This window comes from Myripristis murdjan, chromosome 10, assembly GCF_902150065.1.
Source record: "Myripristis murdjan chromosome 10, fMyrMur1.1, whole genome shotgun sequence".
Classification (NCBI taxonomy): Eukaryota; Metazoa; Chordata; class Actinopteri; order Holocentriformes; family Holocentridae; genus Myripristis; species Myripristis murdjan.
Window position 1 is genome coordinate 14,049,122 of NC_043989.1, and position 27,874 is coordinate 14,076,995.

Sequence of the window (27,874 nt, forward strand, 5' to 3'; positions counted from 1 at the left end):
TACAGTACTGAGGCTGTACAAAAAGGAGCCAGTTAAGAACATTGACTGTCTAACAATGCAAACCCCTTCATTGCTCAGTTGCCATGCATTTTTTGCCTCAAGAAACATTCAGCAACAAGCATACTAGGCTTGTCAGGATACACAATATTTCAAGCAATTATTTTTTTTCTTTCCATGTGGGAAAATCTGTGCAAAATCTGCAGCATTTTGGATTGAAGTTACAAAGAAACCATCTAATCTTGTCATATAAACAAAATGAAAAAAAAAGGGGGTGTTTTTGTGCAGTCAAGCATAGCTCCTGTAAGTGTACAGAGACATAATTTCATTTGGGGCTGCACTGATACCCCACAATGTGAGGGAACAACTTGACAGCAAAATAAATAAATAAACAACATAGGAAGTGTGTAGTGCGGAGCAACCCCCGCTGCTTTTCCAAACTCATTTCCACATCAAACGCAGCATATCAAAGGCAGCCCTCCGACTGGGGCCTTGATTTGATGTGGTAAATTCATATAAGTCTGCAATCAATATTTAATTAAGCGGTCGACACAGTGGGTATATTTCATGTTTGCTGTATGATCCCTTTTCTTGGGGAACCCAAGATTAATTGTGCCGTAATAGAGAGAAGGAAACAATCTGCCTCTGTGATGGAGGGGCACAGAAAGCATAATATCTCTCTCTCTTTTACTTTGCCTCTTTCCCCTCTGTAATCTGTGACTGACAGTCGGTTCCCAGCAGACACAGAGTGAGATCATGAGGAAAATGACAGCGTTTGGTGCTGCGCTATGCACCTCCCATAACTCCGCAGCACTACCCACACTGAGGAATACAATCCTATCAATCTTCATCATCTCCACCTGTGTCTTAGATTACCATACCTGACATGTCAACTGCTGCCTGCATGCAGGGGGCATGTCTCGCCTGTCTTCACTACTAACGCATAACATATTCATAAATAAACAACAAATAACAGCATGACAAAGGGAAAATATACAGTATGAGATATAGCGCCAAGCAAAAAGCAACCTGCCATTCAATATTTTTGTTGTTTTGCTCTTTTGTCCTTCCACCTTACTAAAGTGCCTGTTGAACATTTGTGAGGTCAGGTAGAAGCAAGAACAGAGTATATTTGATGTTGCCTAGCAAACAGTACTTACAAGAGAGGAAATACTCCAAAAGCGAGACTAAAAAGGCATTATGGCACGGCACATTTTGGCATTTTAACTCCTAGAGAGTACAGAGGAAAGGTGCCTTAAGGAATGAAATGTAAGAAAAATACAATGAGCTAGTCAAAAAGAAAACATAAACCAATTACACAAACAAACATTGATGTACACGTTAAAAATGAATGAGACTGCATATGTACAAAATTCTCTGTTTTTAAGAAATGTTTTCAGGCAAATCCTGGATTAGCATCCATTCTACACACGCTCAGACAGACATACACCAACGTACCACCACACACTCACAAATACACACTTGGAGATACTTAAATCTCAACTATTAGCTGGATTGAGGAAGGACTGGAAAATGTTTCACTTTAGAGTCCATATGATGTGAAGTGCCCCACTCAAGCTGATAAAAAATTGTGTAGCTTCACATTTCCAACTGCATTTCTGTTGCAGGGGGAGTGCCAGGATGAGATATTTATCACCAACTGGAGAAATGGAAGACCAAGCAGAATCAGGGATGGGCTATTGATTATTCAAGAGGGCTAACAGTTCCTGTGCCTTTACGCTGGTGCCCCCTTTTGTCGCCTGTCTGTAATACCTTCAACAGCAACAGCGTCCATTCATGGAGACAGAAGAGCGGAGAAAAAAAAAAAAAAGCACTGGCCCAGGAGATTGTCAACAAAAAGCTGGGGAAAAATCAGTTCTGTAGTCTTCCATCTATTTATGTTGTTTTTTCCACTGACTGGACTGTGCCAACAGCAGCAGGGAGTGAAGAGTGGGTGGCTGATAGTGCATCAGTTATGAGACAGCTATGGCTCAGTCGGTTAATATTAGATTCACACTGTGCTTTCTTCTCTATGGAGAGCTGAGCTTCCTCGCCTTCAGATTCCCTGGGTCTATGAGAAAATATAAAGATGCTTAGAAAAAACCTGACTGAAGACATAATGTGCTCTAAACTACACTGTCATGTTGAATGTAGGGCTGAACAGTGTGGTAAAAAAAAAAAAAGTCTTATATTGTAACGTTTGGAAACGTTTGGAAAGATGTTATAATTGTGATATGATTCACGATTTTAGTGGGAAGCATCATTTATGGATTATAATTTTCATACAGTTTGTAGGCCACTGCATGCCTGTGGCACCACTATTTTGTCACACAGTTTACCTTGGGCAAAAAATTGCATCTCGATTTGCATATTGCACTTATCCATATTATGATTTTGCTAATATTTGAATTAATTGTTCAGCCATAATCAGAAGGCCATGTCTTTTTTATACCTCCTAGTCTTGAGGAGTGTCCTCGACTGCTGTCTCCTAGAATCAGCAGCAGGCTGGCCACTGGAATGAGGCCCTCCTGTCGCCGACTCAGATTTTTCACCAACCTGAAGGATGGGAAATAGTGGGGGGAAGGGTTAAGAATTGGGAAGAGGAGAGAAATGGGGCAAACCATCAGTGGATTATGACAAATTCCAGCATAGGTTGTAGTATGCAGTTTACTTTTCATTTTAGGCATTTAGATATGCAGAGGTTCAGTATCTCCCGCACTGTCAGTTGTGATGACTGAACTTGGGCTCTTCTCTTTAGGAAACAGCTTGACAGACAGGCCCAAAACTCACCAGAGTCCCCGGTTGTTTTCATGCTGCAGTTGGATGACATCTCCACATTTGATAGTGATGCTGTCCGGTCCGTTCTTAAGACAATCTGCCAAAGCCCTGTATCTGCCTGGAGACTGGCACATAGTGAGAACTGTCAAGCAAGTGACAAACGCTTCCAAAAACCCGCTGTTACTGCCACTCATGGAAAAAGACCAGTCCTGTAGAGCGGTGGTTGTTCATATTTGCACATACTAGCCTACAAGGATTGTCACTGTTTGATATTTACGTATAGATACATAGATACATACATACTCAACATACATAGATTGAGGTCCTAAAGTCCATTACCACAAACTCTTATGTTTCATCATTTATCAAAAACAAATGCATTTTTTAGACAAATATTTCTCTAACAACATTCCATTTTCACTAAAATGAATAAAAGAGGTATTATTATTGTATATTTTAATTGTATTTATTGAAAGTCAAAGTGAATTCTTGAATAAGCAGTATCAACTGGATTTTAAAAAAATGTATACGTTTTTGATGAATAATGAAAACAAAGTGCTCTTGGTGGTAAACACAGATGAAGCCCATTGTAGATAGAAACTTTTTTTTAATCACAGACAGACATTCACTTAATGCCACAACAGCAACACACACTTGAGAAACAAAAAGCACAATAACAAAATACTATCATGCAGGTATCAAGTGAGAGAATAAAATGCTGTATTACACACACGTGCGCACAAACAGAAAGCTTAAAGACAAAAAAAAATTCTCATCTACTCATCTAAGTATCTGCAGATTGTGTATGTTGAGTTAAAGTGTAACCTTGCCTCACCAGTTGCGCCACCACCTCCTCCTCAGTGTCAGAAAGGTGGGAGGTGTCCCGACCTCCAGGCCACTCCTCCAGCCCCTCGCAGATGTCTACTGAGTGAGGTGCTCCGGGCCAGCCTGGGGAGCACACACACAGACACACACGCACATAGACACACACAAGTCCATTACTTGGGCTGTTACAGCTATTGATAAATGCATTGTTTAAAACACTACCCCTGAAAAATACCATGTAGATACTTGGTAACTATATCAGCATTATAATGTCCCTTGTCACTTACTGGGCAATTAACAAGAATGTAGAATCAAAAGCTAATCTCAGTAGCTGGGCCTTTTTCCCCAAATTTCCTTGGTGCACCCAGAACTGCTTCAGGTCAATATACACCTGAACTGCTGAGGGAGAAGGAGTCAAATATCTACATCAGCTTGGGTTTAAGAACAGAAAAAGCAACAGCAACGTAAAGTCAAAAAAGATATGCATCCAATAATTTGCCCTCTTTCAGTACTTCAGTTACCAAATATCTACTTGAGTATCAAATGGTGAGAATGTGTGTGGATGAGTTTTACTCACTCCTGCGGTTGCGCCGATGTTGAGGGGAGTGGGACTGGGGGTCTGGACTGCTCCGCCCTGACTCAGTGTCCTCTGAACTCACTGACGCCCTCTGCTGCTTGCTGGGAAAACAATGCAACGCAACACATGGCTCACCACACACTGCAAAGAGTCACAAAACACATTCAGGATAGATGTTATCCTCAGCCACACAATCTAGGGTCAGCTATCACTTCTTGAATCCAATCCATACCTATAACAGGAGGGAACAATAAAGCTAGCCCCAGATAAGTGTCTGGGAATAACTCTGTCCTGCTGTATCTCACACAGTCATTGACCGTTCAGGCACCAGCCAGACAGCAGGGAGCAGCACAGAGCAACCATGTGCAAGCTTCACATAGAGAGGGTGGGAGGTAGGACTCAAAAACCACTGAGTTACATAGTGTTCACACAGGATAGGCATGTGTCAACACCAGGAAAGATCTGGCCTCGGTTCATCAAGATCCAATTTCATATTTTGTCAATAGAAGTTGAGCAAGAGTGCTTCTCTGAATTCAAGTTCTAGTTTGGTTAGATCTCAAAAAACGAGCCCCATCTTAAAAAGCAGTTCTCATGAAAAATCAAGAAAATTCATGGAAAACCAAAACTCATAACTCCTTTTTGTTTACTTTTGTATTACATGCAAATCAGAGATGTAGAGATGAGTGCTGTTACTTTCAAAACAATGTTAGAAATACCATGGAGGAGCTGCTGAGAGACGCAGGCCTCTTAATGCAGACTTGGTGACCAGCAAAGGGGGGAGTGGTTGAGTTATGAGCTAGAATGGAGGCTATAAAAGGATGACGGTCAGTATGCAAACACAGCAGCCCTGGGTTTTGGTCCCCAAGCCGGGCCGGGCGGGTCATGCCAAGGCGAGGCGAGGTGAGCCAGGCCGGGTCAGGCTGAGTTTACCACTGAGCGTTAGGGCGGGTCAGTGGCGCTGAGGGCGGTGGCGGGGGCGTGGCCGGGGCCGTTGCCGGGGGCTTCGGGGACGGGGGCTCCGGGAACGCAGACACAGAAACACATCAGCTGACAGCGAGACAAAGTCCAGCCCCGGCAGACAGCCCCTGGGAACCCCTCTGGACGGCCGCACGCCCCTGTAGGTAGGGGATGGGAGGAGTGGGGATAGGCAACCAAACACCAGCGGACAGAGTGGGGCCTGCGCCCTCTCTCACACACCATTACACACACAGCCCTGTACCAAGGCTCACTTAAGGCGTGAAGATTAGCTATGAAAACTCTACAGACTGTAGTGCTGTAACTGTGTGTATCTCAGTTAGAGCTTGAGATGGCAGCCCAGACCCGGTCAGGTTCAGACAAGAGAGGAATTTCAAGTATATGGGCTGGTTTGGGTCAGACACACTTGCAGAAATGTCAGTCCAATCAATGATGCCACAGTGAGGACATTGCCATTGACACTTGATGACAAATCCTCACTGTGACATCTCTAATTTGGCATGGCCAGAGGTGCAGCGGGTCTGAAAGTTTCAACCTTTAAAGGGCATTGCAGCAGAACTTTTCAGCCATACGGAGTGTATATGATTTATATTCTTTAAGTTAGTTATGTTAGTGTATGGCAAAGAAGGCCACTGAGCCAAGCTGAAACAATGCATGGTAGGCAAAGTTAACTAAGACAAAAAAAAAACATTGTCTTAAGGCATGGATTGATTAAAGAATTTCTTGAAGTTGTGTACAAACTTAATATTTGATAGGGTTTTTGGATACATCTGACTGATATAGCCTGATGTTAAATTTAGATTTTCAGTCCATTCATTTATTTTATTTTGAATGTGGATGGTGTTATGCAGAATACAGCAGCATACAGATACATTTCTATAACATGAATGTCAGATGTTATTGGGAATCTGACTAGCGATGATCAGGTCTGGTTGGGTTCAAATTATCAGGCCCAATTCAAGCTCTAATGTCAAAGTGCTTAGCTTTTGAATGTGTGTAGGCTTGAGCACTTATTCTATACCGCCATGCTCTGATTACAGTAAATATAAAAACACACTCTTTCCATGAGTAACCATAAGCACTGACCTCTCAGAGAGCGGTGGGGAAAGCTGCATGTGTTCAACCATTTGGCCATGGTGGTATACTTCATCTATAGGAGAAAAAAAAAAAAAAAAGGAAAGAGGAGAGAATGAGGAGTTTCACCTTCAGGGTAGCATTCCAGTCAATTCTAAACTCTGCAAGTCCCATCAGTCCATTTACTATTACAAATACTGACATACCTAAGCAGACCAAACTCTGATGAATATCATGATAGTATAATGTAAAACTACTCCACTGTTGAAAATATCAAGGTATGTGCAACACCCACTTTTAGCCTTTTCTAAAATCCTTCTTAATTAATTTCAGTGAACATCCCAAGGTTTCCAAAGATGCCATATATGCCTTATTAAATTCCAGGGAAATGTGTTCAAAATGATGCACAAGACATCTAGATATCCTGTCTGATGTAATGGTGCAGACATAACACAATGGCATCTTGGGTATGAATATTTCACTCCATATAAATGTGATGTAGCTTCAGTGAAATGTTGCAACCAGCAGATCCCGAATATGCATGTGATATTATGGGGGAAAAAAGTGTTTCTTTGGTTTTTTGTTTTGTTTTGTTTTGTTTTGTTTTTGTTTTTTTTTACTTTACATCAGGGGAAATTTAAGGTACAATCGGAGTTCAAGGAGTCACCATGAGACCTGCACAGACCTCTGAGCAGTTTCTGCTGGTTTGTGAGGATTCTGCGCAGTTCATTGAGCCAGGCCATCTTCACCTCCACTGTAGGGGCCTGGAAGAGGACAGAAGCAAGGATAACAATAAATCAAGTAAATAAGGTTTATGGATGCCATAAACCATTTTATGTAACAGACCATGACATGATATAGCCCAGTGTGAGCAAAACTAAAGTGGTGGCAAAATTACAGTAGCCTAGGCGAAATATACGATCAAAGTATTATAAAAAGGGTTTGACTTGCTTGAGCAACTGAGTGAAAATCTTGAATTTCTGGCAACGTAGTAAACGTGCTGTGAAAACTGGCAGTAAACGTCACAACACTTGAAAAATAAAGCATGAACATCTTTACCTGAACCACGTACACCTCCTCCCTGCCACTGTACCAGATCTCAAACTTTTTCACATCTCCCTTGACGTTCTCTGTAATCCCCACAGCAGTCATCTGCCAAGAGATGTACACTGTTTACAAACACACACACCCAGCATTAAGAGGACAAGATGCACACGCAGCACATCATACATCAAACTTACATCATGTAACACATCTGTTCTGTCACAGCGCAAATATTCACACACACCTCCGCTGTGTGACTGCTTCCTCCCCACTCTCTCAATAATAAATCAAGAGCAGCAGCAGCAGCAGCTGCCGGTGTGGCACCATCCGAGATGCCCTCCATGCATGGAGACATACAGCAAAACAAGTTTTAAAGGAATACTGCAAGTTTTTGAGACCAGTTGGGGAACTTAGCCGTGATGACACACACACACAAGTGATTCCTGTGCACCAGTAGATCATAGAGCATCATCAGACCTTTTGATTAAATCAAGTTATTACAGGTTTTAAATATATGGCCAGTATCCTCAAAAAAAAAAAGTACAAAAATTTAATTAAATTAGCGCAATACATCTAACATAGCTGCAGTTTATTTTTTAAACTAATCACACATTCATCCTCTGTACTGTGATTTTTAGCTGAACACAGCTCTTCCATCACCCACAATGTTCCTATATAAAAAACAGGAAAAAATCAAACTTTTGCAGGAAGCAAGACTTTTAGTTCAGAACAGCTGTTTTCTCATCATATGTCATGTAACTTTAACCTTTTAATCTCTTTCTTTCTTTCTGGGACTGAAGTCTTCAGCTCTTCAGTCCCACTTCTGGATCAGGCATTACAAGTACATGTACAAACGTTTATTTTTAATTCTTGCCAAGATCTCTTTCCAAAAATAACAAATATGTCATGATGAATTACAGAGAAATGTGCATAAAATGATGCACAACTCATCTAGTATTCTTTCCTCTTGATGTAATGGTGCAGTGTCTTAACTTTAAATAGTCTGCACTTTATAAAATGGTGCATCTTCAGTAAAGCATTGATATCAGGAGATGCTGGACTTTGTGCTATTGTTGTACTGTGTGGATTTGTTCTGTTTTTTTTTTTGTTTGTTTGTTTGTTTTTGTTTTTTGTTTTTTGTTGTTGTTGTTGTTGTTTGTTTTGTTCTAAAGCTGAAGGATAAAGATGACTGACATGCTAAACTACCAAAAACCTGATGTATTCCTTTAAGCCAAGTGCCTGTACAGTATACACACACACGCACACACTCACACACACACCAACCTTGAGACAGTGCTTGAAGCTGTAGGAGGGGGTCTTGTCACAGCCCTCTCCATGCTCCTCCCTGCGCTTGCAGAAGAGGAGGGCTCTCTCGTACAGGAAGAGGTGCCTCTGCATGGGCTTGAAGCGGGCTAGCTCCTTCATGCGCGTGGGACCTTTCTTATGGCTGATCCACACACTAAAAGAGCCCTGCATCAGCACACGGCCCAGCTCGCAAAGCTCTCCCTGGCAGAAATAAGAGAAAAATCAAACACTGGGTTTGAGGAACAGGTCATCTTAAATTCACTTGAAATATAATTTGGAACTGCTACCCACATAATCCAGATTAAGCATTTGCTTAATCTGGATTCAAGTATGTTCTGGATCAGGTATGTTCTTTACAACTTGTCTAAAAAGATATACAGTATTGCCAAAAAATTTTGCTATACAGGATAATTATACACACATTGAATAAGATGGATTATTTCACGGTTGATAAAAAAAAAAGAGCAGAGCTTGGAAACTAGGAGACAAATATTGTCTAATAAAGGTGTATGAACTGAAGGCGTAGTGCACAGGCTTTGCTCACACACACACACACACACACACACACACACACACACACACACACACACACACACACACACACACACACACACACACGCACACACACACACACACATCAATACAAATAAAGCCCACCTCATATCCTGTGATGGCTATCTGATGCATGGAGTCATTGACTGATTTGAGCAGGTCCAGCATGGCTGTTAGTGCCCCCTGTAGTTCAGAGGTCCGCTCACAACCTGCACTGTACTTTAGCAGCTCCTGAACATGTAAACACACACAAATATATGAACAGTCACGTGCATATGCACTATAAACCCAGGCTGACACTGGTTTGTACAGTACTATATTGATAAGACTCCTGCTAAACCATTATAATGACTCATTGGACAGAGAAGTGAATTTTGGAACCAGTTACCATATCAGACAACATACATAGTTTATGTTGTCCTTAGCAACTAATATATGAGTTTTTTTTAGTTTTGTACTGAGACTACTGGGTTTTAAGAAAAGGAATTTAAAACAAGTCTCAGTTCAGCTCAATGCCAGTCTCATGGAAAATAGAGTATGAAATCTCCCTTTTGGTTGACTCACATGCTTCACTCTGTCTATGTGTGAGTGTGTGCATGTGTGTGAATCTCACATGATTGTCCATTAACCCACCTTAAGCAGGAGCTGGTATTTAGTGAGGCGCTGGACTGGTTTCAACAAGTAGGAATCCAAGCCCAGTTTGTGCTCCAGATTCTTTTGACACTCCTGGACAAGAGAGACAAGTTAAATCCCAAAATAATATGAATCCAAATAACCTGAAATCCATCATCACTGCTTATCATTTTGACAAAAAGAGAATATTCCCAGAAATACTATATATTGGTTTGTTTGTAACTCTAATCCATCATACAGTATCTCTCTACTGCAGATGTTGTGAATGTTTTATTTTGTCAACCAAGGATGAGCAGAAGTATAGTATAAATATATAGTGTCTGTAGATGCCAATACATGAGTCCACAGGACAATGAAAGAACTAAACAAATATGATAACAGAGAGAGTATATCCCTGGCAAAACAGACCTGAAAGAAGGCACAGTCTGAAAATTGTCTCCACAGGGCCTCGGAGCGCAGCTTATTCTGACAGTAGCACTCATACATCTGGAAATTCTCTTTCTGGGGAAGAACAGACACAGCACACATGAATCTGTTCGGTGATATTCCCAATAAAAATGCCCAAACCATTAAAAAGAAAAAAGCTATCTGTCAAAAACCAAAATATATCATCTCACCCGTTCCAGGAAACAAGCTCCTACACCCTCAGGAGTCTCCAGACATCCTTCCAGGTCCTGGAGAAACACCCTGGACACCAAAACAAAACATAAAGTCAAAGGCCCAAAATCAGATCTCAAAAGCCAAATGGAACAGCTGAGTTCACAATTTAAACAAATAGGAAACAATAACTTTGTAATACTAGAGATAATAGTAGATACAGCAACTGTTTTGATATATTTGTGGCCTCACGGACATTTTAGATGGCATTTATGAAAAAAAGGAAGAAATCACACTTATTCTGAAAGCTATTTTATTTTGTGAACTTTTGAAATGAACTTTTCTTACTGAATCTGATGGGTGCAGGGTACACACACTGCCCTCTTAATGTTCCACGTATAATACTGAAGTGTTGGTTTTTAACTTAAATTCAAAATTCCTGATGTGTTTGTGCCTTGAATAGTTTTTTTTATGGCAAATGTTTCTTAATTCAAGGAAGACATACACCTTGTTCTTTCTATATCCATCACTGTGTGAAAATGTATGCATTTGTACATTCGTGCTTGCAGTTTTGTATTTTTATGCATGTCTGTGCTTGATGTGAGTCATTAATCACTGGAGTTTTCCTTGCCTGCTGTGAAAATTGTAGATCTCTGGCATGTTTCCAAAGAGGATGTCTCTCTTGCTGCGCAGGATGGGGGGCAGGAGACCTGCCAGAGCTGGGTTGTCCATCTCAGCCCTGTAACCCTGCAATATTCAGTGATGACAACATAATCTAAGATGTGTTAAGTGAGTGCAGTGGAAGATGTGGTAGCAGGAGTTATTAAGTTAGGGCAGCTGGAAGTTCTTCTGGGCACTATGGTTAGTATTGAGGATACACTCTTTTAGTGCCACGACATAAGGAAAATCTGTTTTCTCACCAGCAGCACCGACAGCAGCTCCTCCACATAGATCCTCTCAGTCTCTATGAGTTCCCTCATCACATGACTGTGACACAAACACACAAACGTACACACACACACACAAAGAATGAGAGATAACCAGAGGGCAGCATTAGCATTGAACAAAGAGAATGAAAAAGTAAAATCATCGAGAGCAATAATGGACAGATGGGTGAACGGGTGGCTCGTCCTCACCGCTTTAGGAGATCGGGGCTGTCCTCTCCCTCCAGGCTGTACGACACAAAACTCCTGCTCTCCTGGTAGTCGTGCATCACCTCTATCTGAACACACGACCACAGACAGATAGTACCAGTTTTCCCTTTGGATTTCGGGCAAATACCTGACAGCGCAATTACTCAGACACAGGAAATCCCACATAATACAATGATAATAAGATAATCACCATGTTTTCATTGTTGACGTAAGCATATTCTGTGTTAGCTGAAGTTGTGAGAGTTCAAGAAGTGATTTACAGCCTCACCTTTCTTGGGTTGGGGCTCTTCCGTGACGCCCTCTTCCCAGGCAGAGAAAGATCAAATGTGAACTTCAAACCATCACCTGCAAAAAGCCAAAACATCACCACGACATCATCAGATATAATGATCATGCTGGTGAGAGTGAGCCACATGCAGCATATTTCCATATGCTTTGATACTATCTTTCAACTACACGAGTCAGGGCATTTCTGATGTATACATTAAATCAAACAGAATTACATCTTTATGACCACATGCGAGATGGGAACTTGATCGCCACAAGGAGATTTACATGACCAGCTGGTGACCTACTCATTTATCAGGAAGTTTAAACATAATTAATCAGTTGTGATAGACACTTGATTTAATCATCAATAATAGGCTGCCTTCAGTAAAAGTACTTCCTGAAACCATTATACATAGATCTAAAGCACTGGCTGGCATGATTGTCAGTGTCCTTTTGATCCTGGCAACTGGATCCTCACATCACAGTCCAAGCTGTAGGGAGTGTATATGCCCTTGCATGTGTCGTATTCATCAGTGGTAGGCATGCATGCATGTGTGTGTGTCTACACGTGTGTGCTTGTATGCGCGCACTGTTTCAAATCAATCAAAGCGAGCATTGTTCCCTTTATCTCCGCTCTTAAATAGCGATTCTCCAGAGGCTTCAGGCAGCCCGGGGAGGGTTCATAATCACTCTCGCTCTGTCGTTCTCTCGTTATCACTTCCATTACTACAGTATGGCCTCAAATTATAGAACAGAGCCTCTTCATGGAGAACAAAACATTAAAGAATATTAATGGCATTAGGAAAAAGTCTGTTTAGCCTGTCATTTGCGTTTGGAAGCATGCACACACAATGGGAATACATTCAGAGGTGCAACAGACACATTATGTCCCACAAACTAATTGGGTACTATATGGCTAGCTTTTTGCAAGCCCCCCTATCCTGGGAGCTTGAGTGAGATGAAGGGTTCTTTAATGTATATGAACAACATATGGTTCTATTACAGTAATCATCCTAACGGAGTAGTCAGGTATATCCCAGTGGGATGATTATAGCAGCTACCTTTGTTCCGGCTTGCTTGTAAAGATGGCATGCTGAGCCCAAGGTCAATACAGTAACAATTTGGGCTAAATATGGTGAACCTGTGATGTGTAAATTTGACCATGTAGCTAGTGGGAGGCTGGAGGGAGTGTGAGCAAGGAAGGGGGTTTGCTGCTAAGCCAAAGGAGACCTCATACTGGGCCGTGAAAACAGGAGAAGCCTGGGTGGAGAGTTCCAGTTGCAGACTTATAAATAAAGACTAATGCAGGTCAATCTGCTGTTATACTGTAACAAAAAATATCATTTTCCAAGTGCAAGTGATTGAGGTGATGGAATATTTATTTTAGCACATATTTTCTTCGCAAGCGGTTAGTGCATGTGTGTGTGACTGAGTTTGTAGATGTACCATGTTTGGGGGAGAAGAGCGGGGACTTGGAGCGTGGAGGGTTCTCAGGCCTGGGGGCGACCAGTTGGACCGGACGGACGTGTTTATCAGCCAGCTTCCTCAAACACGCCTGTCGGTTCTGGATCATGTGCTGCACTGTTCCGTGCTTTTCAAACGTTTTCTCTATCTGAGCCTGACGGACAGGGGAGCGGGGAGGGAGACAGAGAAGATTACAGAGGGTGTTCATTTTTGATGCAAAAGCCAGTGTTCACTGATGTGTGAAGCAAAGCAGAACACACATACTTTCAGTGTACACTCTACAGATGACTCACCCACGCTTAGCTTTGACACAAATAATTATGTATTTAATGAATGAAAACCAGAAAATTAGCAGCTCCATGTTGTATCAGGTATTACATTACTGTGCAAATCTGTTTAATCGAATTTTTGTCACTGCTGTTTTGAAATTGTTGTTTTTAATCCATTTTAATTTGTTGTATTTATTCTGTAAATCACATTATGTCACAACATGCCATGTGTTATATAAATAAAGTTGCCTTGCCTATATCAGTTATCTGCGTTGAAGTTAATGAGTGGGCAGTAAAGTTATTTTCAAAAATGCTTCAACAATTCTATCTGTATCCCTCTCACCATGGTCTTACAAGGTTAGTGTTGCCTGAATCATGTGTTTTTGCATAATAATTGTATGATGATTACATGATATAGTATGAGCTCATCACTATAGACACTATGATTACATTAAAGGGGCCAACCTGTAATTGCAAAATAGCACTCTCCGTAGAAACAGTGCCAAATTATGGCTTTGTTTTGTGATTATTGCATCAAAGACATTTCTTCATGTCAGATTTCCCAACAAGCACTGACTGGCTTAAATGTAGATTGAGGTTGCAAATGGTTTGTGTTCACTGGAAGTGTTTAATACTGAAGTAACAGAGAGCAACAGATTTTACTCTGATGGGGTGACAGATTTCCAGACTGCTTATTTTCTACGTAAACACCAGTCTTCAAGAATTTATGTTAACTAAAAGCAAAATAAATCTCATATATGTATACAAACTGACAAATTGTAATGCATCAGTAAGTGTTACTATATTCTATAAATGGTGGATTAACTGTATGATGTTCTTTAAAGCTGAATCAGGCTGTGAGGTTTCTTGTGTTTTTGGTAACTGACCTGCAGCTGAGACGTGATGACAGCTTCATACTCCATGGTCAGAGTGTCAGGTCCTGAGCTCAGCATGGATGGAGCTTCCTCCAGGAACTTCTCAATTTCCCTCAGAGCAGCATGGGCGCCCTCCTTAGACTGGAACTTATCAACCAGCTGGTTGGCCAAGAGATACGCTCCATCATCACACCAGCTCTGGGCCTGAAGAACACAGGTATATCACAATACAGGGGGGGCGTATATTTGTGTATGTGTGTGTGTGTGTGTGTGTGTGTGTGTGTGTGTGTGTGTGTGTGTGTGTGTGTATACAGATCACAATCAGAACACCTTTATTGGCCAAGTGTGCTTACACAAAAAATATACAATGAATTTCACTGTGGTTTACAGAAGCCTCTACTTCTTACACATGCCACTCAAAACCAAAAAAAACAAACAAACAAAAAACAACAACAAAGGAATTAAATAGGAAAAAATAGAATACTGGAGCTAAGTATGCACAACAAGGTATATCATAGCTATATAGTGTTGTTATAGGTGAATCATTTATAACCAATACACAGCAGTTGCATATGGATTTACAATTGCACATTTATCTTGCACATCTGATTTGCATGCATAAGTGTCAGTACCTGTCCAAGACACAGCAGCAACTGGTGTGTATGCGTGAGATGTGTGTGTTTGGCCTTGAGAGCAGCAGTGAGTGTATCACAGTGGTAGCGAAGCTCATTGCAGCGCTGCACAATGAGAGCCATGGCGTAGTGGTGACTGGCTGCTAGCTGGTGTCCATGGAGGATGATGATCTGGGCACGGCCCATCACCTCCTGACAACGACAGCGAGGAAACAAACACAAAGGGAGGCATCAGTTTTATGGTAAATGGTTGGTCTGGTGGACAGTGAGACCTTCCAGTAACAGATTCAATGCAACAATACACTGAAACTTGAACCTTGGTGCAAGGTCAAATGTTTTTATGTCTAAACTAATACAACTGTGATGAGAACTGCACCGCCATCAGCTTTGACTCAAGAATTCAAAAAAAGTGAAAAAAAGTATATTAGACTAATATTTTAACATCAAGACAAATCAGACAGTGATTCACAGAATCACAGAAAAATGTATATAACTGAACTTTAACAACATTCCGATGATTGTCGCCATTGTCTGGCACTCACCAGGTGTATATGTCATTGTATGTCACAAACTTCACCCATTTGGTACTCACAGAAAGCCAACAAATTTGCAGCTACTTGCAGATAATTATGATCTACATGAGAACCACTGACCTCTGCATTTGATTCCAGATTCTCCAGGTCTTTGAGAGCCTGTTCGGTCTGAGCGAGCGTGTCTCCTGATGTCGACACCTCTCTCTCCTGAGCCAGCAGGTGCTTGAGACATAACTCCATCTAAGCAGTCAACACACACAATTAGATGTGTACACACACACATACGCACACATAAAACACGCACATAGAATCCTTACCTCCTGAAAGCTTTGCTCATATCTGAGCAGCTGGCGGTACTGATGCAGTTTCAGATGATGCTTCTCAAAGAAGCCGTCAAAGGCTGACTCCATGTCTCGGAGCTGGGCAAGAAGCCTAAAAAACAGAGGGAACAGCTAGCACCACTGCCAAAGAGCTCAGGCATGTCTGCCTCCTTAAATCCCAGAGGGATTTTTCTCTCTGCCCATAGCTTTGGGAGATAATTAACATTACCCACATTAATTTTACTCTGCCAAACAAAAACCTCAGATTCTCTAAAATCTTAAAGCAGCTGTCGATATTAAAAACAGATAGACCATATTAAAATCCTAATAACTGACATTCAGAAAGTTAATAAATGAGACCATATTAGGAGAACCTGAGGTTGTGCTGTATGCCCACAGTGAAATTATTGGTTACAGTATGATTGTTATTGCCAGAGGCTGTTAACAAAAGGCTACTCTAATTTAACTCAATCTGAAGAAGCATGTATAGTTAAGGTACATATTAATGTTCTAAGGTGTAATTTCCAGTAGCAAAATGAGACATTATTTAACATCTGATCTGATCTTAGCTGACAATATGCAATTTTGACTTCTTACATCAAAGTAGTGATACAGCATAAGAATGGGAAAGACAATGTTTATATGTCTTGCCTCTGTACAGTCTCCCAGTCCAGCTTAACATCCCAGTGGTGGTCATCCCCTTTCTCTGAGGTTTCAAGACTAGAGAGGATTTGGCGTCCCTCCTTGGACACTGACCTGATAGCATCCTGTCCAAGAGATGATTACGTTATATAAATGATGTCCAAAACATAAGTACAAAGTATTAGTTGTCATCTTTATTCCCAGAGAAGTCAAAGTACTGTGGAAGATGAGCTCCGAATGCCACGGAAAGCTAGACTGTTTGAGATTTAATTTGAGAATTCAGAATTTGAAACTGTACCTTGAGTCTTCTGTATTTCTCAGTGTGACACTTGAGGAGGTACTCAATGGCGCTGCCCTCATCAGGCAGCTCTGTTTCTGCCAGCTCAGTGCCAAAGGCCTGCAGCATCTGTGCAATGTCCTTCACTGTTACAGCAAAGCTTTCGATAGCCTGCAGGGGTACCAGAGAGCACACAAAGCAACATGACAATCACATCACCACTGCTGCAGAGACAGCATGCAGGATGCCGTGAAAGATTATTATGTAGCATGATGCATCACAAGGATGAAGTGTATGAGTCTAGAGAAGGGGTTTGTTCGGTGGTTTGAGGAAAGCCATTTGTTGTTCAACAGCAATAAGATGAGGGAGTGTCCAGCAGACTATTCTTTGCAGGGGCATTCAGGGAGGCAGGATCAATCAATAAACATGTGAAAAGTGTTGATTCTGTCATTACGATAGGCATTAACACCCCAGAGACATTAACAGAGGGGTGGATGAAGACGAAACTGAACTCAACACATTCCATCATCTACTATGGTGAGCTGATGAGGCTATGGAGTATCTTCAGACTCTCAGCACACAGCATCTTGATTTCTGTTTCTGTGTCACAAGCAAGTAAACTGGACAAATGCCCACCCTCACCCTCCATCAACTGCTTAAACTGTTTTTCTTTGTTCCCTGAACTCTCCTACACAAACCTAGATTGCACCGACTCTGATCTGTTTTTACATTAATTTTGAACAAATTTTCTGTATGAATGCTACCACTATCCACCGACTGTTTATGTTCTGATAGTGATGGTGATAACAAAAGACAACGCACATGTACTCATTATCGCTTTCCTGTATGTAAAGTATTTCCGTGTGGAGTTTTTCTTTGAATGAAAGGTTAGTGATCGGCATATCAAAATATGCACATTCTGCATATCTGATTTTCATTTGTAATTTGAATATGATGTAGTATATGACAAAGTGGACAGTCATGTCTACACACCTAGATGTACTGGTGTACTCATGTATTGCCCTCTGTTGGCCAGTTATTAGTGAATAAGACGATATTTTGCACATCCATACAGTATACATGCTATCACTTCAAAGATATTCTTATTATTCTCTTATTATTATACTTACAAATGACTTCAAATGTCAAAAACTGATCAATTCCTTCACTGAGATGGCAAATTCAACTATTTGGCCAGATATTCACTGCTTTTCTGTAAATATGATGCCACTTGGTTGTGTAGTTACATTTAAAAAAAGCAACTTTTGGTGCCTGCACATGTAAGAATTAATCAGAGTTGTTCAGAAAAGATTGTGGCCTACCGTTCGTAGGACGATCCAGTCACTGTGACAATAGTCCAGAGTGCCACCAAACTCAGATGTCAGCTGGTTCTCATCAATGTAGCGAAGCAGGTCTGTGACTGAACTCAGCATCACAACCTAAAGGTCCAGACAAACTCTGAGATCGCAACAATATTTCAAACCAGTGGCAATGTACAGTACTTATTGTCTAGCTGCTGCAGCTATTTTTCTTGTTGTTTCAACAGCTCAAACTGAACAAGAGGTTTTGTTTTTTCTTGGCTGTGTCCACCACGGAGCCTTTGCCTCATGGAGATCAGAACAGTTAAGGTGTGTAACAAGAATGAGGTATACCTTGTGGTGAGGTGGGACATGTTTGGTAACTGAGGAGGAGCTGCCTTACTGGCATCTTGAGCATGAAGTCCTCTTGGCTGAAGCGAAAGCCAATATCAGTAACAGTGCGCTGGAAGAAGCTGGTGGGTCGCAGCACCAAGACCAGGTGGAGGTTCCCCGGAAAAGAAGCCTGAACATTAATGGTGAGGGAGGATAAGACAATACCCCAATCTGATCTGCTTAAGCTTACTCTAGTGCAAAAAATAAATAAATAAAAACATGCACTTTTCCACTAGCTGACTCTGTGTTTGCACATCAGTGCCACATAATCTCTGGATCCATTCTGGGATGGGAGAAGGGGACGGCTGAGAAAAAGCACAGACAGCATTAACAAGCTATCATCCCAGATATCTGTCAAGGCACCTTGTGGGTCTGTCAGTCAAGAGATTACAGTCAGCCTAATGGTTCAAGGTTGACTCACTACAGGAGTTACACAGATGTGCAGCTGCAGGTCAACCCCAGGTCAATTGGTTAAACAACCTGACTGTGCAGGAATTTGTGCTCTTTTGCATACCATTCAAGTGGGACAGGCTACATCACAATACAGTGTGTCTACAGCCAAGCCCAGTTGTGATGAGGATGCATTAGTTGTCAGTAACCACTGTGGCTGCAGCACACTGAAGCCAAGTAAATAATTCGCCACTGTTTATATTTATCTGCTATCCCACTATTTAGTGTAAAAAAAAAAAAAAAAAAAAGCTGTCTAGACATCATTTCAGAGGACCTGGACAATTACGTCATACAGGTATAGGTAATGCAGCCTTCACCTCTGCGGCATGATTTAGCTGTATGATGACAGCATAGCAGGAAATACAATATAACATTACGAATGAATATCATGTAATAACATCAGTGCATTTGCATGTGACGCAACTTTTGATAATAATCTGCCCCGACTTCCCTGAAGCTAACGCAGGCTCATGCATTCACATTAAACATGCATTAAGATGTCACAGATCCACTTGAATGGGCTTCCTACGGGTCTGATATCCAGTCAATTGCATGACTAAGCGGAACTGGGCTCTGCACCGCAGTACTACGCCATGCAGCTGCTGCGAGGTGCAGCTGCCGCATTCACGCTGCCCGCCCAAAACTTAATCCTAACTCTTTAGATGGTAAACGTAGCTCGTTACCGGGCTTCTCCGTATCTTGGGCATTCCTCGCCGGTGAAAACTATCAGCCATGGTGTTGGATGCCATCTTTGTTAAATAACTAGTTCTCGCCCGCCCGCTGGTAAATCGGTGCCAAGGTATGCTGCTCCCTCCGGCTGCCTGACCACAGCCGCAGCGGTGATGCTGCTGCCACATAGAGTGAGGCTGGCAGCTCTGACTGCAATGTTTCCCTCCCGCCTATCCTCCTCACCCTCTCCTTTCCTCAGCGCCTCACGAAATCTAGCGTCATCAAGTCGGCAGTTTTTGCTTGGTCATACATTTACAGCAATATGCAATGGGACAAGTCTCAAGTCAGTACAGACGGACGTTTACGTGGAAAGCATCTATTGTGAGGATATACAGACCCGTGGAGACTTAAATTCTGTGCAAACATAATGCAGAGGGATTTTATGTTGCGGACAGCCAAACATTTAACCACCCAAAAGAATTTCTTAGATTTTCAGCACCATGGACAGTGACTCTTCGCCGTAGCATTCATTATTAGGAAGTGTACAGGATCTGTGCACTGGGACTGAACATTTACCAATGCACGTCTTAAACCGTAAAATAATAGTAACGAGGATATAATAAAGTTGCCTTTAAAGAAAGGTGATAGTTGCTCACCGCTATTCTGGCAAGTGCAGTTTTGATAGAGGCCCAGGTATCCAGTCTTCGGTCTAAAATGATGATAAATTTTACGCCTGGTTGCCTAGTTCTGGAAGAACAAATGAGGGAATTAAATCAATATAATGTAATATACTTGTGAATGTCAGACAAGAAAATGTGAACGTTAACAAGCCTACATCAGGTGGATTGGTCAAACTGTGTCTGCAATAACATATCATTTACAGATGTCTCACAACAGCTGCACATTAAAATATTATGTAAAAATGAATGCACCAATGCATGCATAGACCTGATCCAATAAAAAGTTTCCTAATCTCTTGGAAGCACTAACTCTGACTTCTACAGGGTTTACATATAGTATGCATAGAGGGCATCACTAGGTCATTTGACACAGTGATCTTAGGAGGGCAGCTGTGCTCAGAATACAAGCTTTGGGCTTCAGTTCACTGCATTGCAGACATGGAGAGGGAGAGAGGAGACAGACATGAATCTGAATAGGCTGAGGAGAACACACCGAGGAATGAGAGTGAGGTATGTTAAGACTTTGGCTAAAGCTTCCTCTGGAATGTCACTGAAAGCAGAGCATTCTGGGAGAGTGATGATGACACTTGAGTCTTCCCCACGGCCCCCTGGGAAGAGAGATGAACAATCATTTTTCTGTCTTGCATGACAAAGAGGTAGAATTCATCTGTGTCTAGTCTTCATGATAGCCAGAGATTTTAAAAGTAAAAAGTGTGGATTGATGTGGCATATGTGTTGCGCTATCAATAAAGTCTGAAGGAGATCATCCAAATGTGACTGAAAGTTACTGATATATACATCATCCACAGGAGAATGTGAAAAGTCCTCACCTGACAGGTACGCCACCTGTTTCTCTATGTAACCGCCCACCTCCTTCATGCTCACAGGGACAGTGACCTCTGGAAAGAGAGACAGACCTTACTTTTAATAAGAACCAAAGCTTGAAGGAAGTCGTATTTATTGCAGAAGTTACCATCAACAAATGATATAGAGTCCTGTTTGAACTTTTGCAGTTTGCTAGTATAGTGGGCTGATTTTTGCTTCATAATTAATATCAGTTGTAAGAGAGTTAATGTCATTCACCTCACAAATTCTATATAATTGACATTCCTCCCTCTTTTATTCATTGCCTGAAGTGTAATGATCTATAAAACCTGAAGTGACAGCAGCGTAGCCCTGCCTTGAGGAGCTGCACACCCACCTAAAAGTTTAATTTGCATGGTAAATGGACTGCATTTCTGTAGCACTTTTCTCATCTACCGACCACTCAGCGCTTTAAAATGTGCTTCACATTCACCCATTCACACACACACACACACATACACACACACACACACACACTCACAGCAGAGGCTACCATGCAAGGTGTGAAGCTGCCCACCAGGAGCAGTTTGAGGTTCAGTGTCTTGCTCTTGGACACTTCGACATGCTCTCTGGAGGAGCCAGGGATTGAACCAGGAGCACTCCGATTACCAGACAACTGGGCTGATGAGCTTTAACACAGAGTTCAACCACTTGATGGTTTGAATACCATTTCGAAGGCTTTCCCACACTGACAACAATATAGATCTGGGAGAAAAACACAATCCTTTGTCTTATAATATTTTTTTTTTTTGCTTGTGAATGGTCAATTTTAACAATATTTAACTCCAGAAGAAGAAAAAGGAGAAAAAGAAAGAGGAGGTATGAGAGTGCTTGTTGGATGTTAAAAAAGTGATGACAGTCTTAAAGATTTTTAGCATTCAAAGGAACTCACAACAAATGTAAAGTTAATAAAATTATTTTATTAAAAACATGAACAAGTCCTGTACTCTTACAAAGAGGGGACACAGACAAAAGACTGCTCCAGTGGGAAACCTATTGGATTTATGTGCTAAAGGTGACTCAGTATCTGGGCCTAAAGGCTGCAATGAACTATACTACATTTTTTTTGTAAGTGATACTGTCATACTATTGCTTAAACACTGCTTTATTATTGTTTCTCCTCATGAATGAAATTTTACTAACTGATCAATCTAAAATGGTGACAATAATGTGACCAATTTATCACACCCTATATATACACACAGGCGTGTTTGTTTGGCCTGGTTCCCAGATAATGTCCGTTTAACTGCAAGCGTAGGTCCCCAGCAGGCAGTTATTATGTTTTTAAATGTAACAGTGTCCTCTTTTTGATAAAGGCATTTTTAAGTTTACATTCCTCGTCAGTGCCTTATTAACAATATTTAAGATTGGGACAAAATATCAGCTATCAACAGTCAGTACAAAGGTATTTATGTTGTCCTTCAACTAATTCCTTACTGTATGTGTTTTATGAATATAATCAGTAGAGATCTAAATACTGCCTCCCTGTGGTAGATGTAAATGCTACAGCTAGTACAAGAAGACATGACTTTTTTTTTTTTTAACTATTGTTTGGGCTACAGGGTCAAAATAAACAATTCAGTTCAATTTAATTCAGTAAATTACTTCATCTTGAATTTGAGTGTATGAACCAGTCGCTCATGCCTGATATCATTATTATCTCACTGATTGCATTGAAAGCACACTGGGCATATGGAGGACTTGATGTTTACATCGGATGGTGTGAAAATCAAACTTGTGACCTCTCATCTATGCAACAGCCTTTATTTTTTATCATTGAATGACAACGACAAATGCAATGTCTTTTTAACCTAAGTTTTCCTTTATAAAATGACACACACAGTGTCATCTTTTAACCCACACATTGTATCATTTCATTTCCTCAAATGAGGAGAAATTCTAAAGGCCATTCAATAACAGTCATTAAGAAATACATGCACAGGAAAATTAAAGAGAGTCTTCTAGCATTAACTTGTTAAAACCATGGCTACATACTGATGTCGCTGCTCATGTTTGGTGGTTTATGTGGCAGATGAACAGGGCAGCTGATTCACACACAACTCACTGTCTCTTCATCCATAATGGATGGCGACATTAAAAATAAATAGGAGAGAGACAAAAACATAAAGAGAGAGAGCGAAATATATATATATGGAGGGAAAGCGAGAGAGAGATAGAGAGGGAGAGACAGAGGAGGAAGGAGGTGTCGTTTTTCATGCGGCGACTACAGGTAACAGAGTCCGTAGGGCTGTCGGAGAGCATGGAATAAGCTCCACTGCTGCCTGCTGAATATTTCATGTATGTCTGCTCCAGAGAGAGGTTGGACCAAGTTGGGCCAGAGGAGGACCGTGACAGGACTGTTCACACATAGCAGCAGGATAAAGTTACTGTCTCAAGTTTAACACAATACTGGGATGGTTGTGTAACAATCTACAGTATCTCCCTTGGCTCAAGGCCTCCAGAAAGCTTAGACACCTTGTAGACATATGGCCATGTTCATTTACTTTTTCCATTGCAGTATTTGGAATATACAGATGTGTTACTCTATGAATGGTAAACCAACCGAAATTATCGTCACTCGAGATCAAACAGTGCAACGCCTGGTGAGATGGAAAACAGCACATCAACCTTTATATACAGTATAAATGTTTGTTACTTTAATATACAAAATGAGCAGCCAGTAATGAAATACAGTGGCCACTGACTATACTGACTTCACTGAAGATTAATAATCAATCCAAAGATATGCAAATACAGACATGCACAATACACATACACACACCACAGCCTCCTTCTTCACTGCAGAACTCAACAGGGCCAGATCAAGGGAAGGGCTGTGTGCTGCAAACTGCAATGTTTTTAATATGCATGCCAGTTTGGAGTCCCACCGAGAAACCTCTCCTTCCTCCCCCATCTGACAACAAGCTCATCACATGATGGAGTGCTCCTCAGGACTCTGCCAAATAAAATACCTGCATTGTACTCCTTGAATCATGCCTCATTCCTAAGGCTGCACAAGTTGGAAAAACAATACAAAACAAAAAATAATATGGGAGTAAGGCATCGAAGACAGCTTCTCAAGGTGTTTTTGTGCAATATTAAGAGGGGGGAAAAATACAGTTTGATTTTCGTCAAGCATTATTCAACCCCTTTAAATGCCTTGTGCAATATTTCTCTTCTCAGTTGCTTCTTGGCCTTTGCAGGTGACATGGTAGGCTAAAGGGCGCTGGCGAAAGTCAAATAACTTCTGTTTGTTCTGTTCCTGCCTGGAGATAGGGTGTATTTATGCTGCAGACAGAGATTTGCTGCCAGTCAAACAGATTAAGACTCAGGTTGGTCTCTCCAGCCAGTATCTCCATTGACGCTGCTGTGTAGATAGCTTATCTCTGTTGACCAAACAGCAATAGGCATCCAAGGTTACTTAATCAAAAAGGACATGTATTAAATTGAACCTAAACAAGTCGAGGCTGTTTGAATAGGACGTATTCCTGAATGTCAATGAGTGCTTAATGCAGAGAGCAGATATTGGTCTTTGAATAGGAAGTGATTCAGGTGTGGTAAACCAACTCACCAGTCAATATTAGTGACAGTTCAGTCAACTAATGCCACACCCTTAGTCCTATAATAAATCTTCATTAAGCATATAGTAACACAACAACTATGATCACCTCCTACAGAGTTGAGCTTGTCCGTAGAGAATTTACATTCCCAGCAAGGTCATGTGTTAAGTCTTTGAGACACAAAAGAAGCAGGCACAAGCATGTAATCCCTTGTAGAGTAAAAAAAAAAAAAAAAAAAAAACCTTTTTACAAATACAAACATGTTCATAATACACAAAGGCCTGACCTTGCACTGCTTGTAGGTCAGTAGACATTCTTACTAAACAAGGCCTCCAGTGCTAAGGGGATTAGAGTGAGAGTGGTGGGTCGCTGTGTGTTCTGGTAGCAAAACACTGGAGGAAATTCCACATTACATCTGTCGGGCTGCATGGAAACTGGATTGGTTTATAAAGGCCTGGCTTGTGGGTGCCCCAGAGGCTCACTGTGCCTGCAGCACAGTGCCTGGGGTTTGATTCCAGCTCAGGCCCCTTGCTGCATGTCATCCCTTCTCTCTCTCTCTCTCCTGTCTTTTCTGTCTTTCTCCACTGTACCTGTCTAATAAAGCAGAAATGTCAAAAAATAAATAAATAAATAAATAAATAAATAAATAAAAAAGAGGCCTGGCTGTGAACTCTGTCACCCATGTGACATCCAGTCGTGTAAAGTTTCCAGCATCACCAATATTTTCTCAAAACTGTATTCATTTGTTTTTGTTTTTTTTGTTGTTTTTTTTCAAGTGTTTTCATTTTCATTTATTTATTTAATTTTTATTTTTGGGAATTATGTTTAGCATCTTATGCACAGCTTCTGATACATGACATACATGATGACTACATGGCTTTTAGAAAGCTCAAAATTTTGCATCTCTGTGGGCTTTTGGCCTTTCTAGTGTAAAGTACTTGATCCGGTTTGATGTCTTATGCTTGTCCTATAATTTTTTGGAAGATAAACGTATTTGGGGCATTAGTGGCATTTTTAGGGCAAGTGAACTGCCTACCATATGCTGCAGTTCATTTAGATAAATGATGTTTCTTCATGCTTTCCCAACTGGAATTCTAATTTATTATCTTGTAACTTTCCTATAAAAAGCTTTCATTTGATGTTATCTAATAAAGCCACGAGGCCTCTTGTCAAATGCATTGTGTGCCACCTATAAAACATCAGACTCAAAATCAGGCATTAAATGCACGCAGAAAACCTTCAAAAGCCTCACATAAGTCACATTCTTTAGACCAGAGGAAAGCTTGAGAGTTTAAAGGGGCTAACGACAATGACAATTTGCCACTGCATATTTTGTAGGTATAAAAATGAGAGGACTATAGGTGACTCATGTAAATGCTGATAGGCATTCATTTCTGAGTGATGGAGTCATTCATGGTAAAGCTACACACACACACACACACACACACACACACACACACACAAAGTAGACCAAGCTAAATCCGGGAAGCAAGACTCACATTTCACACACATCATTTGACCGAAGAAACTCCACCTGGTAAAAATAGAAACTCAGTTTGACCGATTCCCTGCTGTGCCTGTCACCTATACATCCCAGCCGGAGCAGAAGGGGCCCCACTGGGGACCCAAAGAGACAAGGGCCCATCAGTAAAACTATAAAAACAGCCTGCCAAGACCTCCTCGCAGCAATCACATTAGCCCCTGGAGGAAACCCCTCCATGGTGCTGATACACTGACAAAGATGCTCCAGTGTCTGTATGTGATCAAAAGTTTTAGTTCAGATGACACACCTGCCATTTGAAAACCATAAAAGCTACAAAGTTATTGCCATTGCATATAATTTAAGTAGCTGGTGGCCAAAATGATTGCACGATTACAGACTCTATCCTCTATTTTAGAGGGATTTTGAATGATAAATTTCAGGTAATAATAACATTTTGGAGAGGGATGTTCACATGTGGATAATATCAAATGTGCATCATCTAAACATCAGGAAATAGAGCAGAAAATCGGATGGTTTCATGATCATAACTCGTGCTTTCCTGTGCCAAATGCAAGTACAGTACAGGGATACAGAGTGTAATGGTGTATTTGATATTTAGAATGTCCATTAGCTTTCAATTTCCATACATTCCTGTGATACATTTGATTTGAGTCACAGAACCATACTGATTTAGAACAATGACATCTACATCATTATGGATAAATTATTATTCATCCGTGATGGCTTGAAATAGCTGACATAATCCCTGCAAGGTTAGAACAAAGCCCATTCCAGGGTAAAGCAGCAGGAGCTGGCCCATCAATAATACTGACTAAAACTGAAGCACTGTGTATGATTCCCTGGGCCCCTGATACAGTGTACCCTGGTAACACAAAGGTTATAAATGATCAGTGCAAATCAAATAGGACATAGGACCCAGCTGTACTGTACTGCACTGGTCCAACTACACATCAATTTCAGTTTCCTGAACTGTGCTGAGTGAGAACGTATGTCATGAAGTGATGCAGGAAAAGTGCAGAGCGGACAGAGGCAACTATTTAAAAGGCTACCAGAGGTGAAGTCAGGGCAGTGTCAGCGCCATTTGTACTCACGCTGCAGAGTGCTCTCCAGCTGGGAGCCAGCCTGCAGGAGGCTGTGGTAGCTCTCCGTCTCTCCCATGGACTTTTGCTCCGGCTCACTCTCCTCCTGCAGTGAGGCTGGGCCCATTCCCCTCCACAGGACCAGGCTGGGCTATCAGACAGTGTTGTGGGAGGGAGTGATGGCGGTCCAGGCCTCACATCCTCTTCACAGTCCTATAGTGCTCCATAGAGTGCCAATATAGAGAGGCTGAGGAGGGCAACAGTGAAACATACACCCAACTCCCTCTGCAGGTCCTAAGATCCAGCTGGGACAGTTCCCTGAGGCTGGTTCTGGATCTTCCTGAGTCACCTTGAGCTGCATAGAGTGCCTCCACACAGAGCAGCAGAGTACTGCACAGGCACAGCTACAGTACAGAGGAGGAAGAGCTGTCCACATAAGCAGAAATCAGTGTTTCACTGTCCTGTTGTTGCCCAGATTCCTGGTGCAAGATACTTTTACGCTCACACATTACCAATAAGTCTGCCGGCAGAGTATCCTGTTCTCAACAGCAGTCGGCTACTTCAAAACAAACAGGGTTCCATCT

The 27,874-nt window shown here is 41.4% G+C and overlaps 1 protein-coding gene across 1 annotated transcript; it reads right to left on the reverse strand.

Annotated features, from left to right (window-relative positions):
- Window positions 1–27,417, reverse strand: mcf2a (MCF.2 cell line derived transforming sequence a). Its single transcript, XM_030062549.1, has 30 exons — window positions 27,303–27,417; window positions 21,114–21,182; window positions 20,777–20,891; window positions 20,260–20,350; window positions 18,495–18,614; window positions 18,116–18,232; window positions 16,815–16,964; window positions 16,526–16,641; window positions 15,872–15,986; window positions 15,675–15,794; window positions 15,022–15,213; window positions 14,402–14,593; window positions 13,228–13,399; window positions 11,780–11,856; window positions 11,494–11,579; window positions 11,278–11,344; window positions 10,989–11,104; window positions 10,378–10,447; window positions 10,169–10,261; window positions 9,761–9,853; window positions 9,233–9,358; window positions 8,555–8,776; window positions 7,286–7,378; window positions 6,912–6,990; window positions 6,239–6,302; window positions 4,178–4,278; window positions 3,611–3,723; window positions 2,788–2,900; window positions 2,450–2,553; window positions 1–2,068 (listed from the first exon to the last, which is right to left on the reverse strand). Exons 1-30 carry the CDS (start codon window positions 27,415–27,417, stop codon window positions 2,028–2,030), a joined length of 3,342 nt encoding a protein of 1,113 aa, XP_029918409.1. The 3' UTR covers window positions 1–2,027.
- Between the last annotated feature and the right edge of the window lie 457 nt (window positions 27,418–27,874).

Bases quoted from the DNA above. Each gene is read 5' to 3' on its own strand.
- mcf2a (XM_030062549.1), bottom strand. From the start codon at position 27,417: ATGGGCCCAGCCTCACTGCAGGAGGAGAGTGAGCCGGAGCAAAAGTCC. The intron at 18,233-18,494 runs GTAAGGCAGCTC...CTGGACCTTTAG, and splicing joins ACTTCATGCTCAAGATGCCA to GTTGTGATGCTGAGTTCAGT. The intron at 4,279-6,238 runs GTCAGTGCTTAT...TTGTTTTCCCAG, and splicing joins TCCCCACCGCTCTCTGAGAG to CAAGCAGCAGAGGGCGTCAG.